This window comes from Cibotium barometz, chromosome 25 (assembly GCF_041138505.1).
Source record: "Cibotium barometz isolate CiBa-2024 chromosome 25, ASM4113850v1, whole genome shotgun sequence".
NCBI lineage: Eukaryota > Viridiplantae > Streptophyta > Polypodiopsida > Cyatheales > Cibotiaceae > Cibotium > Cibotium barometz.
Window position 1 is genome coordinate 37,599,486 of NC_141070.1, and position 13,152 is coordinate 37,612,637.

The window sequence follows — 13,152 nt, forward strand, 5'->3', positions numbered from 1 at the left end:
TGAGTCATAATGTTCGAGACCATAGAGAGCTGATAGACACACTTAGAAGTGTAGAGAGAGAAATCGCTCGCCTAAACACCAAAAAGAGCTCGCTAAAAAATGCTCGCAAAAACAAAACCCATGCAAAAGTTGGTATTACAGCTCACATAGGTCGTATAAAAGGGCTACTATTGTGGCAAGTCTCTTCCTTGTGGTTAGCTCATTTGGTGGAGAGTGACATGGCTATATATTGGATGAGGGTACTTCGAGCTACACCTGTGGTTTGGATTAATTAGTGAGGGAAAGCTAGTACATCACCTGGCGGCCATGTGGCCATTTGTAAAGTAATTTTTGGTAATATCTTCTATTACGAGAGCGAGAGAGAGAGAGAGAGAGAGCGAGAGAGAGAGAGATGTTACTAATATGTCTACTAAAGACCTAAAGGGCCTATGAGACCAAAAAGGTGTTACATGTGATCCATGAGTAACCTAGTGGATATCAAGATAACATTGAGAAAACAAAAGACTAGTTGCTTAAAGGATCAAGAGAGACATGATCGAGAGATGTGTCCTTCAACATAATTGCTAAAGGCAAGCTTGCATACACACGTCTGGGGTCAAAAACTAGACCTTTAACATATGTGCGCAAATTTTGAGGTGAAATAGCTAGATACAACTCTTCAACTTGTGCAACAAGTAACCTAGACGTGGATAACCATTGAGAGCGGCACTAGGGTAGAGCGGCCAGGTTTGTTACACCTAGGCAAAATACACTACAACCCTTTGATAATGTTCTTTTAACTTATTTGTAAAACTCAAATGGTTGGCCACATAATTGTACACAATTGTTGCATTTTTGGCATTAAAAAAAAACAGAATGGTCGAAAGACAAATAAGTAAAAAGATTTGAAAGTGTAACATAAAATGAGCCTAGCTTTCCCCTAATCCTTTAGAATATTGAAATCCATTGTGTGTGTGTGTGTGTGAGAGAGAGAGAGAGAGAGAGAGAGGGGGGAATTTAATAATAATTTTTGTGATGTTTTTTTAATATAAAAAAAGTATTTTAATGACACCATTGCAATAATTTTTCGTGTCAATGCGTTAACCCGTCATTTTTTCTTCGGTTTTTTTTCACTTGCTGCCTCTGGGCTGGACTGCCTGCCGACCTCCAAAAGCAAGGCATAGTCCATCGATCGTCCATCTTCTCAAAGCAAGCTACACAGCAGACAACCTATCATGGACGCTAACTGGAGAGCCAACCTTGCACAAGACTCGCGGCACAAAATTGTCAACAGAATGTACTCTCTCTCTCTCTCTCTCTCTCTCTCTCTCTCACTCTCTCTCTCTCTCTCTCCCCCCCCCCCGCCCCCCTCAAAAAAAAGGTGTGCGTATGTGTGAGTGAGTGTGGGGTGAGAGAGAGACAGAGTGTGTGATGCGTATGTGTGAGCGTTGGGGGGGTGTGTGAGAGAGAGAGTGTGATGCGTTTGTCTATAAAGTTTATGTTTTGTCTAACTAATTCCACAAATGTTTTGGGAACTGCCTTCTCTCTCTCTCTCCCCGCCCCCCCCTCTTGAAGCAGGTTATTTTTCACAAAAAATCATGTTGATTTAATAGAAAATTTCCCACAAAAAAATCATGTTTTGGGCACTCCACAATTTTTAAACCTCGCATGCCTCACCAGCAGTTTGTGTAAATTAAGTTTGCCTTACATATGCTGTACATCCACTGTGTGTGTCTTTGTTGTATGATAGACATCGAACCAGTGGGTGTAGCTCAAACGCGAGTCCATGTACGAAAGCCTTTACCACTAGATGATAGCACTTTAGGTAGGAACATCTAGGTGCTTGCTAAGCTGATTTCTGTGAGAATATACGAGACTGGTCTCCCTTTGTTAATAATAGAGGGCCAAAAATAGGGTGGCATTTGCGTGTTAAAAAAGGTACTCATATGAAGATTAAAGGGTATACAGTTCAAGCACCTTGAAGAGATAGCATTCAACCCGCCCTCTAGTTAAGTTACACCCTCTAGTTGAGTTAACACAGTGGAAAGGAATGCTTTATGATGGGGATGATGAGTGAGTGGCATGCTTGGACTCAACACAGGAGCCCTGGCCCAATGAACCACAGGGGATCCTACTAGCTAAGCTTGGTACATGCACTCATAGATGGAGTAGGCATAGTAGGCCTTCCTGCCATGCAGAGGGCTTGTTACTACCCTGATGTGACATGGGTATGCCATGCCTTACTTGAACATGATGTGCCTAGGCCTAGAAATAGGTAAATCACAGTGTCAATGTGTGGTCTGCTATACTTGGAAACTTGACAGTTTGGATGCTAAGGGTGCAAATATTGGGGACGCCGAGGTGGCACTTGGAGAGCAGGTGAAGCTCAACAAAACTCGTGGGTTGATGTGGTTGGAAATAGAAAAAATGGGGAATTACTGACAGTGTGGAGTGCTGTGGTGCACCTTGACTGATAACATGGTCCTGTGCTCTCAGGGGCAATAACATGCGTTGCCTCTGGGAGCTGGTTGACTTTACGTAACTGGTCCAAAACTTTAATATTGATAAGAACATCGATTGGTGAATTATGGTTGCAGTGGGTGTCAACAAACTAATCAGTTGCACTTTCTTGTGTGAACACGAGTGCTTCTACCAGCATTCTTGTTCATGCTCGTCTAGCTTTCACAGCAGCCTCATGCCTTTAACCAATTATACCGTCATGAGTGTGGATTTTGTCTATGCAGAATGGACACATTGCAAAGGCATATGCCGCTTTCGGGACCGGAGGGTATGAATGAGCTTTGGAAGATTGCAGGCCGTTTCGAGGAGAAGATATTTTATGCCGCTACCGACCAGGTGAGCACATTGCATTTGGATGCATGCAATCTGTTTGATGTATCATGCACTGCATGGTTCTTATCTTACATTTGCCTTGCCACTTTCTTTGCAAACTTTTATATAAGTTATGCTATCACCATGCTGCAGCATGATTACTTGAGAAAAATCTCCTTAAAGATGCTGAACTTAGAGACGAGGACACAGAATGCTCCAAATGGTGCTCTGCCAACCAGTTCAAGTGGAACAAATCAAAATTCTGTCAAGCCTTTGGATTCAGGTTAGAATCTTTCTGTACTTGCTTGTCTTTCTGTAGAGTTTTCTTGCTTTGCTTTCCTTTTCCTGACATCTTGGTTTTTGTTTTGATTGTTTGCTTCCAGCACCGGTTGTGATGCCACGAAACCAGGCGCCTAGTCTAAATGCAGGGCTTGGCCAAGCACAATCTAGGCAGCAGATTGCTCAACCTGCTCAAAATGTAATGTCCGCAGTTGGAATGCAGAGCTCTGCTGGTGGGCAGGTGTCAAGCTTCTCTAGCATAAGCAACGTGCCACAACAGGCTCCAGTTCTGAATGCTCCTGGACAGGTTTCTGCCAATTTGCCAACATTAAATGGGAGTTCCTTAACTAGCACCGCCGCTAACGGGCAATCTCTTTCCCAGAACATGCATACACAGAATATTTTGCTTGCAAACCACCAAAGGATGGCACAGATGCAGCAACAACAAGCAAGGCAACAGCAGCAGCAGCATGTTGTTGCTGCTGCGGCTGCGGCAGCACAGCAGGGGGCTGCGGTACAACAGCCTATCCAACAGCAGCAGCTGGTTGCAGGGCAGCCACAGCTGCAGCAGCCCCAGTCAGGGCCACAGCAGCAGCAGCAACATCAACAGCAGCAGCAGCAGCAGCAGCAGCATCAGCAGCAGCAGCAGCAGCAGCATCAGCATCAGCAGCAGCAGCATCAGCAGCATCAGCAGCAGCAGCAGCAACAACAGCAGCAGCAGCAGCAGCAGCAGCAGCAGCAGCAGCAGCAGCAGCAGCAGCAGCAGCAGCAGCAGCAGCAGCAACAGCAACAGCAGCAGCAGCAGCAACAATTACTACTGCAACAACGCATTCACCAGCAGCAAGCGCTCATGAAGCAGCAGCAATCCTTGCAACAGCAGCCTCAGTCACTGCTCCAACAGCAAACAGTTCTGCAGCAACCACCTCCATCAGGTCTTCAACAGCCAGTTTTGTCTCAGCAACAGCAACAGCAACAGCAACAGCAACAGACAATTCCTGTTTTGCAACCACTGCAGTTTGCACAAACTTTGCAGGGCCAAAGTAATCCACAATCATCTCAAACACAGCAACTGCTGCAGCAACAGCTGCAAGCAAAAGCAGTGCAGCAGCAGCAGGCACAGGCACAGGTGCCAGCGACGGGATTGGCACAGGCTCAACAGCAGCAACAGCCATCTGTAGCCCTTGGGGCTTTGATGTCTCAACCACAACCGCAGCTTCCTCAACTACAACAGTCTCAGAGTCAACCAACCTCATTACTTTCGACGACTCAGCAGCAATCATCTCTCTTGTCACAAACACAAGCTCAGCAGCAGCCGCAACAGTCGCAACAGTTGCAACAGCAAGCTGGATCTGTTCAACAAGATCAAGCACAGAGGCTTTTGCAAGCCAATGGTGTTATGCAGCAGTCCAGTGTAACAGAACAACAAAAGCAACTACTTCAGCAAGCAAGGGGCATTCGTGAGGTGTCTTCAAGTAAGTTGACGACTGCACTATTATTTCAATTAACAAGTTTCTCTCATATTAAACAATTTTGCATCCACAGCACAATAATCAGCCTATTACACAGGTGTGCAACCGTAATTAAACCTTAATCTTGTACTAGCTATGTAAACTCCCATTTTTTTTTGTAGAAGGCTCTTCTTTCTTCTTTACCACCCAACCTTGGCCAGGCCCCTTTTGTATGATTCTATACTTCTCTTAGTTTCATGCCCTTTTAGGCCTTTCACCTTAATGGTATAATTAATGTCTTTGGGTGTCTCCTTCAGCCTTTGGTCTTCACATTGGCCACCTCAAACATTGGTTAAGACGGCCAGGCTCCTTAATTATGCACTTGTCCTTAGCAGAATCCTGTTAATATTGTGTATATAACACTCCCTCCTCCTAAGAAACGCTCACAAACAATAGGAGGGAATCTCTTCATTAAATTGCTTATTTTTTCCAGATTGTCCTTTCCTCAGGCCTATCCTCCATTTTACCAAGTATTGTTAGTACTCAATATGTCAAATATTTCTTGTCCTCACATCAAGAAGTCTAGGTTGAGTATAATCATTGCAAATATTCATCTTTTGCAATATATTGTAGATTAGGTCAATCTTGCCTCATCTTTGTGTATTTTCAGCATCAAGTGATTACGTTAATTAGCATCTAATCAGCATTTTAAGTAGTGTTAATCAAGCACTCTTCTGCACGCATGTCACACAAATATCATTAAATGATAACTTTACTCTTTGATGAAATAACCCATATGTGTTCCTCTTGTTCGAGGGTCTCCTACACATTTTCAGCGATATGCTGGAAATTCAGTATATTTCATATAGTACAAAAAGGTACTCTAGTCTACAGCCCTAGGCTGCCTTGCTAAAAAGGTGAACATCACCCAAAACAGTCCCTAACTTGGACCCATTCCTTAAAGGAATGAATGATTACAATGAGGAGCATCCTTGCTATTTATAGGCTTCTTGAACACTAGAAGAGCTGGCCGACTGGGCTCTTTTCTCCATAATTGCTGGTCGGCCACCATACGAAGCACGTGAATCCTCTTCTTCTGGTACAGCCGCCTACCTTGTCATGCAGCCGACAGCACCTGTCTTGCAGCCGACAGCACCTTATCCTCTTCATGTCCTTCTCCTAGTCCACTACTGCCATATTTGTACTTTGTGCTCCAAATCCTAGCTCTAATGATCTTTGTCTTGGCTGCCCCTTTTGGATTAGCAATGGGAATGTTCATGGCAATGCTTGCACATGACATCCCCCTCTGCTAAACTTGATGACGGGCTTCCAACTTGTTCCTGTTGGAGGAGAATGACTCAAACACAAGAGCCTTAGCCAAGGAAGTGCAGAGGAGATAGAGAAGAGTGAGAGTGAGAGAGAGAGAGAGAACTCACACAATGCTCAAGAATATCTTGAATGTCTTATTGAGGCTCAAGGGAGACCTCGTATTTATAGTGATACAAGGGTATGGACGGGCGCCCAACTTATGGGGCGCCCGGCGGACCAAATACAAAGAATGCCGTTACAAGGCCCAAATGGGGGCCAAATGTACAAGTAAATATATGGCCGCGAAGCTCTCGAAAAGAGCTACGCGATGATCAAGGTCCGGAGGCGAAACTGGGACTTTATACCCAACAACCTCCCACTTAAAGGGCCAGTGAAGCTCCTCTAAGCTATGTAACTCCCACCCGCTGTAGACACATATCAAGCTGTGCTTTTGGCAAACTTTTGGTGAGAGCATCTGCAGGGTTCTCATGAGTGCCAATCTTGACCAAACTGACCAAACCATCATCTAGCACCTGTCTGATGAAGTGGTACCGTACATCAATGTGTTTGGTACGAGCATGAAACATGGCATTCTTAGCCAGGTATATGGCACTCTGGCTATCACAACCAAGGACCGGAGCCCTCTCTGGCAATCCAAACTCTGTGACAAGGCGTGCTAACCAAATGGCCTCCTTAGAAGCCTCTGTGACGGAGATGTACTCGGCCTCAGTAGTAGAAAGTGCTACTATCCTCTGGAGTCTAGAGCACCAAGAAACAGCACCACCTGCAAGAGTATAGATGTACCCACTAGTAGACTTGCGGGTATCAGAATCACCTGCCATGTCTGAATCACAATAACCCTGCACCTCAAGTGGACCTTTACCATACATAAGGCATTTCTTCTGTGTCCCCTTCAAGTACCTCAAAATAGACTTTATAGCACCCCAATGTGCTTTGCCAGGGTTGGACATAAAACGACTGACTACTCCCACTGAATGAGCAATGTCTGGCCGTGTAGCAACCATAGCATACATAAGAGATCCACAAGCAGAAGCATAAGGGATCCCACGCATAGTACTGGCTGCATCATCATCTTTTGGGCAATCATCCTTGGACAGTTTAACATAGGGCTGCAATGGAGCACCCAAAGGCTTAGAATCAGCCATGTTAAATCTATCAAGGACTTTCTGGATATACTTCTCCTGTGAGAGGAAAAGCAACTTCTGTGCTCTGTCCCGTCTAATCCGAAGACCCAAAATATGTTCAGCTGAACCCAAGTCCTTCATAGCAAAAGCTGACTTCAGCTGGTCCTTAAGAGCTTCCAAAATGCTCTTATTCTTCCCTGCAAGAAGCATGTCATCAACATACAGCACAAGTATCACTGGGCTGCCATCTGCATCAGTTTTAGTATACAAGCAATGATCTGCATGGCTACGATTAAACTTTTGGTTAAGCATGAAAGCATCAAACTTTTTGTACCACTGCCTCGGGGCTTGTTTCAGCCCATAGAGACTACGCTTCAGCTTACAAACCAGATGTTCTTTGCCAGGAATGACAAAGCCTTCAGGCTGCTTCATATACAGCTCTTCATCTAAATCACCATGTAAGAAAGCTGTCTTTACATCCATCTGATACAGTTCTAAATCCAAAACAGCAGTGAGAGCAAACAAAACACGAAGGGTGGTCAGTTTGACCACAGGAGAGAAGACCTCCTGAAAATCAATCCCTTCCTTCTGAGCATAGCCCTTAGCAACAAGGCGGGCTTTATACTTAGGCTGGCCGTCAACTGTCTTGACTTTGTACACCCACTTGTTAGGAATAGCCTTCCTTCCTTTGGGCAACTCAACCAAGTCCCAAGTGTCATTTGCATGTAGAGACTTAATCTCCTCCTGCATAGCATGCTCCCACTTGTTTCGGAGTTCACAAGACTTAGCCTCTTTGAAAGTAAGAGGCTCACCCTCATCTGTAAGCAAAACATGTTGCAAAGAGGGATCAAAACGCTGAGGTTCCCTCCGAAAGCGAGTAGACCTCCGTACCCAATGATCATTGGCTGGTTGGGGGTCAATATCGGGAGGAATCATAATTTCAGCATCAAAAGGCTGCGGGTTTTCACGAACAGCCTGATTTTCAGCATATAGGGGTTGCTGCCCTACACCTCCAGGAGCATGAAGCGGCTGTCCAACCTCTTCTGGCTCAAATATCACGGACTCATTATCTTCAGCCCTTTGTGAAGCATCCTGGGGCTCATTTTCAGCATCAATGGGTGGCTGCCCTTGCTGAAATTTGACCTTTTTCTGATCACCATGAGAGGCACAAACATTACGGAGCAGCTTTGCCTCATAAAATACAACATCCCGGCTGCGAACCACTTTGTTGGTTGATGGCAACCACACACGGTAGCCCATCTCACCTTCATCACCGTAGCCAACGAAGGTGCCCTTCTCGGACTTAGCATCAAGCTTGTTCCGGTCTTCCTTGCGGATATGCACATATGCATCACAACCAAAGATGCGTAAGTGGGCATATGAGGACGGTTTGCCAGACCAAACCTCCTCAGGGATTCCACCTTTCAAAGCTGTGTGTGGAGATCGATTGCAAACATGAACTGCAGTTTTCAAGGCTTCTCCCCAAAAATCCTGAGAGAGATTAGCTGTGGACAGCATGCATCGAATTCTTTCACACAGTGTACGATTATACCTTTCAGCCACACCATTTGAAGAGGGGCTATAGGGGGGTGTAAGTTCCCTCTTAATGCCATTATCATCACAAAATTTCTGAAATTTAGTACTAACAAACTCACCCCCATTGTCAGTGCGTAAGCATTTAATCTTCACTCCTGTTTGAGTATGAACAAATGCATAAAACTTTTGAAATGCAGCAAAAGCATCATCCTTAGATTTCAACAAAGTGATCCATACTTTTCGTGAGTGATCATCCACAAAAGACACAAAGTACTTTGAACCACCTTTAGATTTAATGGGCATGCTGCACACATCAGAGTGGACCAAGTCCAACTTTTCAGCCTTGCGAGAGGCACGAGAGGAGTAAGAACTCCTATTCTGTTTCCCATACAAGCAATCATTACAAAAATCAAGCTTGCTTCCTTTTGCATCAAATTTGTTCAAAGAGGACAAAATGGAGAGACCCTTTTGGCTCATGTGGCCAAGTCTCTTATGCCAAAGCTCCATGTGGGAGCGTACCTCTGCAAAAGCAATAAACTTACCAGACAAAGCCTGACCATGAAGGCTATATAATGTTCCTTTCTTGCATCCTTTTGAAATCAGCCTTGTGCCTTTGGTCAATTTCCATGTGCCATTTCCAAATATGGCCGTGTATCCCAAGGCATCAAGCTGGCCCACAGACAGGAGACTGGTTTTCAAACCAGGCACATACCTCACATTTGGCAGCACAAACTCACTACCATCCTGCAAAGTCAAATTCACGGTGCCCATACCTTCAATATTGCAAGCATGATCATTCCCCAAGAACACCTTTCCTCGGGAGCCTGCAGTGAAAGTTGCAAAACACTCCTTGATAGGAGTTACATGAAAAGAGGCACCCGTGTCAATAATCCAAGTCTGTGAAAGCACATCAGATTCATACATCAAGGCATGAATAACATCTGGTTCTGTGACATGCAAGTTATGAACATCAAGTGCATTAGCAGAAAAAACACATAGCACATCATCTGAGTCAGACAGTTCCTCTATGACAACACCAGAGGCCACATTGGCCTTGCTCTTGTCCTTTTCGAACTCTTCTGCTTTGCTGGAATTACTCTCTTTTTCCTTCTTTTTGTCATTTGAATGACTGGATTTCTTCTTCCGGTCTTGCTCCATCTTGTAAAACTTGCAATCTGGCTTCTTGTGGCCTTTACGACCACACTGGTAGCATGTAACATCAGATTGCTGGCCCTTGCTCTTGCTTCTACCCTTTGAATTGGTAGTAGTATTTCCCCGCTTGGTCGTCCTCCCTCGTGAGACATTTGCAGAACCGCTAGTCTCTGAGGTCTTCCTCCGGATATCTTCATTGAGAATAGCACCCCTGACTCCATCAAAAGTTAGGTTGGGATTTGTCCCAAGTGACACCACAAGTGTTTCCCAAGAGTCAGGCAAAGTAGTGAGCAAAAAGATAGCTTTCAACTTATCATCAAAAGCAGGCAATCCAGAATCCTGCATCTGATTAAGCACCCCTGTGAAAGTAGTAATATGCTCTACTGCATTCTTAGAATCATCAAGTTGCATATTCATGAGTTTCCTGATGAGATGTACCTGGTTCACTGGCGTGGTGATCTCATAGGTGCTTCTCAGCTTCTCCCAAACGGCATAGGCTGTTGTCAGCCCTTTGAGGTCTACAAGAACCTCATCAGCAACAGCCATCTGGAGATAGGCAACGGCCTTTTTGTTCAGGATTCCCCATTCATCATCTGTCATAGCAGCGGGTTTGAACTGCTCAAGTGCAGTATCACATTCCCGCAGATAGAGGATATTCTGAATCCTCACCTTCCAAAGATCAAACCCAGTGCCTGCAAACTTCTTAATCTCTAGTAGACCCTTAAGATCACTTGTAGACGCCATGACTTATCAAACTGACACTTCAGAAAGTAAGTAATAGCAAGATGTTATGTACCAGATATGGGTTGACTTGTAGGATGCTCGTAGATTGATGAAACAACTTCAAGTGAAGGTGACGGCGGAAGAGAATCACCGGATGTCGATGTAAACCCGCCGAGGGGCAGAATGCTTGCTGTCTTTGGTGTTGCTCGTAGATCCTGTCTGCTGGAGGCAAAGTCGGCTGCTGCTAGTGGCCGTGGGACTGCTGGCTGCAGCCCGGACTGCTTGCTGGTGGCCTTGGGGCTGCTGGCTGCAGCGTTGGCTGCTGCTGGTGGTCGTGGGGCTGCTGGCTGCAGCCCTAGCTGCTGCTGGTAGTCGTGGGGCTGCTGGCAGCACCGTTGGCTGCTGCTGATGGCAGCCGTACAGCAGGCAGAGAACAAAGCAACAAAAACGCTGCTGATTGCAGCAGCGCAGCACCAGAAACGCAGCAGAGGGGCAGCAATGGAGAGGAAAAACGCAGCAAAGGGGGCAGCAAGGGAGAGGAAAAACGCAGCAGAAGGGCAGCAGGGGTGGAGCAGAAAACGCAGGAGAAAGGGAAAGCAAGGAAAAACCACAAAAGAGGCTCCTGCGTTAAAAAGAAAAGAGCAGCACTCTAGAAAAAAAAAACGCACCATCTTGATGATAGAAGGGAGGTGTTTGACGATCCCGTAGTCAAGTGGTGGAAGACACCTCTAAGTCCATAGCTTCTGCATACAGCTTCCCTCCATAGCTCTGATACCAGCTGTTGGAGGAGAATGACTCAAACACAAGAGCCTTAGCCAAGGAAGTGCAGAGGAGATAGAGAAGAGTGAGAGTGAGAGAGAGAGAGAGAACTCACACAATGCTCAAGAATATCTTGAATGTCTTATTGAGGCTCAAGGGAGACCTCGTATTTATAGTGATACAAGGGTATGGGCGGGCGCCCAACTTATGGGGCGCCCGGCGGACCAAATACAAAGAATGCCGTTACAAGGTCCAAATGGGGGCCAAATGTACAAGTAAATATATGGCCGCGAAGCTCTCGAAAAGAGCTACGCGATGATCAAGGTCCGGAGGCGAAACTGGGACTTTATACCCAACAGTTCCTTGGATGACTGTCATCATCCCACTCTATTCCCGGAGACCCTCTATCATCCATCCAACTCTGGCAACCCCTTTTCACTGAAAATCTAGCCCGGTCTCCAAAACCACTCTGACTCTGAATAATATCTATGCATCTATCCCATCCAGCCCCCAATCCATTTCTGCCCTGACTCTGAACATTGTCTTGGTCTTCATTCCTGAGAAATGAGTCTGGCACTCACATCACCCCTTGGAGGGTAATCCTCCCTTGGGACCGTTGCCCAAGAACCTATCTGGCTCACATGACTGCCATCCCCTCTGGCTTTGTGGAACACCACCAACAAACCTCTCGGGAGCTCTTCCCGATGTTGTGTTCCTTGCCTTGGGCTTCGTATCCGTGTACTTTCCTGTACCTTGGACTTGTACACCATCATATGGGACTGAATCAGTGTTTAGCTTTGTTGAGCCTGATGCTCTGATACCAATGTAACACACGGAAGCTCTGGGAGTCTTCTTTTAGCCCTAAACACCATCTAGAACATGCTGATGCAAAAACGCAGACCGAAGGGAGAGTAGAGAGAGAGAGAGAGAGAGAGAGAGAGAGAGAGAGAGAGAGAGATGCTGGAAATTCAGTATATTTCATATCGTACAAAAAGGTACTCTAGTCTACAGCCCTAGGCTGCCTTGCTAAAAAGGTGAACATCACCCAAAACAGTCCCTAACTTGGACCCATTCTTTAAAGGAATGAATGATTACAATGAGGAGCATCCTTGCTATTTATAGGCTTCTTGAACACTAGAGGAGCTGGCCGACTACTGGTTGGCCAGCCGACTGGGCTCTTTTCTCCATAATTGTTGGTCGGCCACCATACACGCCGAAGCGCCTGAATCCTCTTCTTCTGGTACAGCCTCCTACCTTGTCATGCAGCCGACAGCACCTGTCTTGCAGTCGACAGCACCTTATCCTCTTCATGTCCTTCTCCTAGCCTACTACTGCCATATCTGTACTTTGTGCTCCAAATCCTAGCTCTAATGATCTTTGTCTTGGTTGCCCCTTCTGGATCAGCTCTGGGAATGTTCATGGCAATGCTTCCACATGACAACTTTTCCTCTTTGCCAATTCTCATGAAGGAATTGTCAAAATACGCAGCGGAGATGAAGACCAAATCTGGGAACACAAGAGCAAGTGCAGAAAATAGACAGCAATGGAGAGAGAGAGGTGTATAACTCTATTGTATATACACAAGATCCCGGAATACAATACAATGTGGCAAGGGGACTGTGGGGCCATTTTATATGGCCCCAGCACTGCAGTCGGCCTACTCTAGGATAGCCGACAGGTGCATGAACTCCACGACCAGCCCCTACACCCAGTCGGCCAGGTGTGAACAGGAGGCCTGCATGGAAACAAGTCCACGACGTGTGCAAGTACAGTCGGCTACCTCTAGTAGGCATACAGCTGTAGTTGGCCAACAACTAAGACCTCATGCCACCACAGGGCTGCCACCCAAGCCACAGAAAAATGGGGGAAAAATACGGGGAGTGAGGAAAAATGAGAAAACACCTACAAAGGGCGGGCACATCCACAACAGAGGCCCCGGTGTCTGGTAAAGACAGGAGATGACTTCTAACACCCCCTCTCAGCTCCTGGCT

At 46.0% G+C, this 13,152-nt stretch overlaps 1 protein-coding gene across 2 annotated transcripts in view; it reads left to right on the forward strand.

The window, feature by feature from the left end:
* The first annotated feature begins 1,060 nt into the window (after nt 1-1,060).
* LOC147624524 (mediator of RNA polymerase II transcription subunit 15a-like) overlaps nt 1,061-13,152 on the forward strand; it is a 94,449-nt gene continuing 82,357 nt past the window's right edge. The window contains exons 1-4 of one of the 2 annotated variants that reach the window (XM_086819547.1): nt 1,061-1,276; nt 2,724-2,835; nt 2,965-3,094; nt 3,195-4,562. In XM_086819547.1, the coding sequence (XP_086675673.1) occupies nt 1,215-1,276; nt 2,724-2,835; nt 2,965-3,094; nt 3,195-4,562 (1,672 nt within the window). In that variant the 5' untranslated portion in view covers nt 1,061-1,214. The remainder of the gene's footprint in view (nt 1,277-2,723; nt 2,836-2,964; nt 3,095-3,194; nt 4,563-13,152) is intronic. The other variant, XM_086819548.1, reaches the window with a different exon arrangement.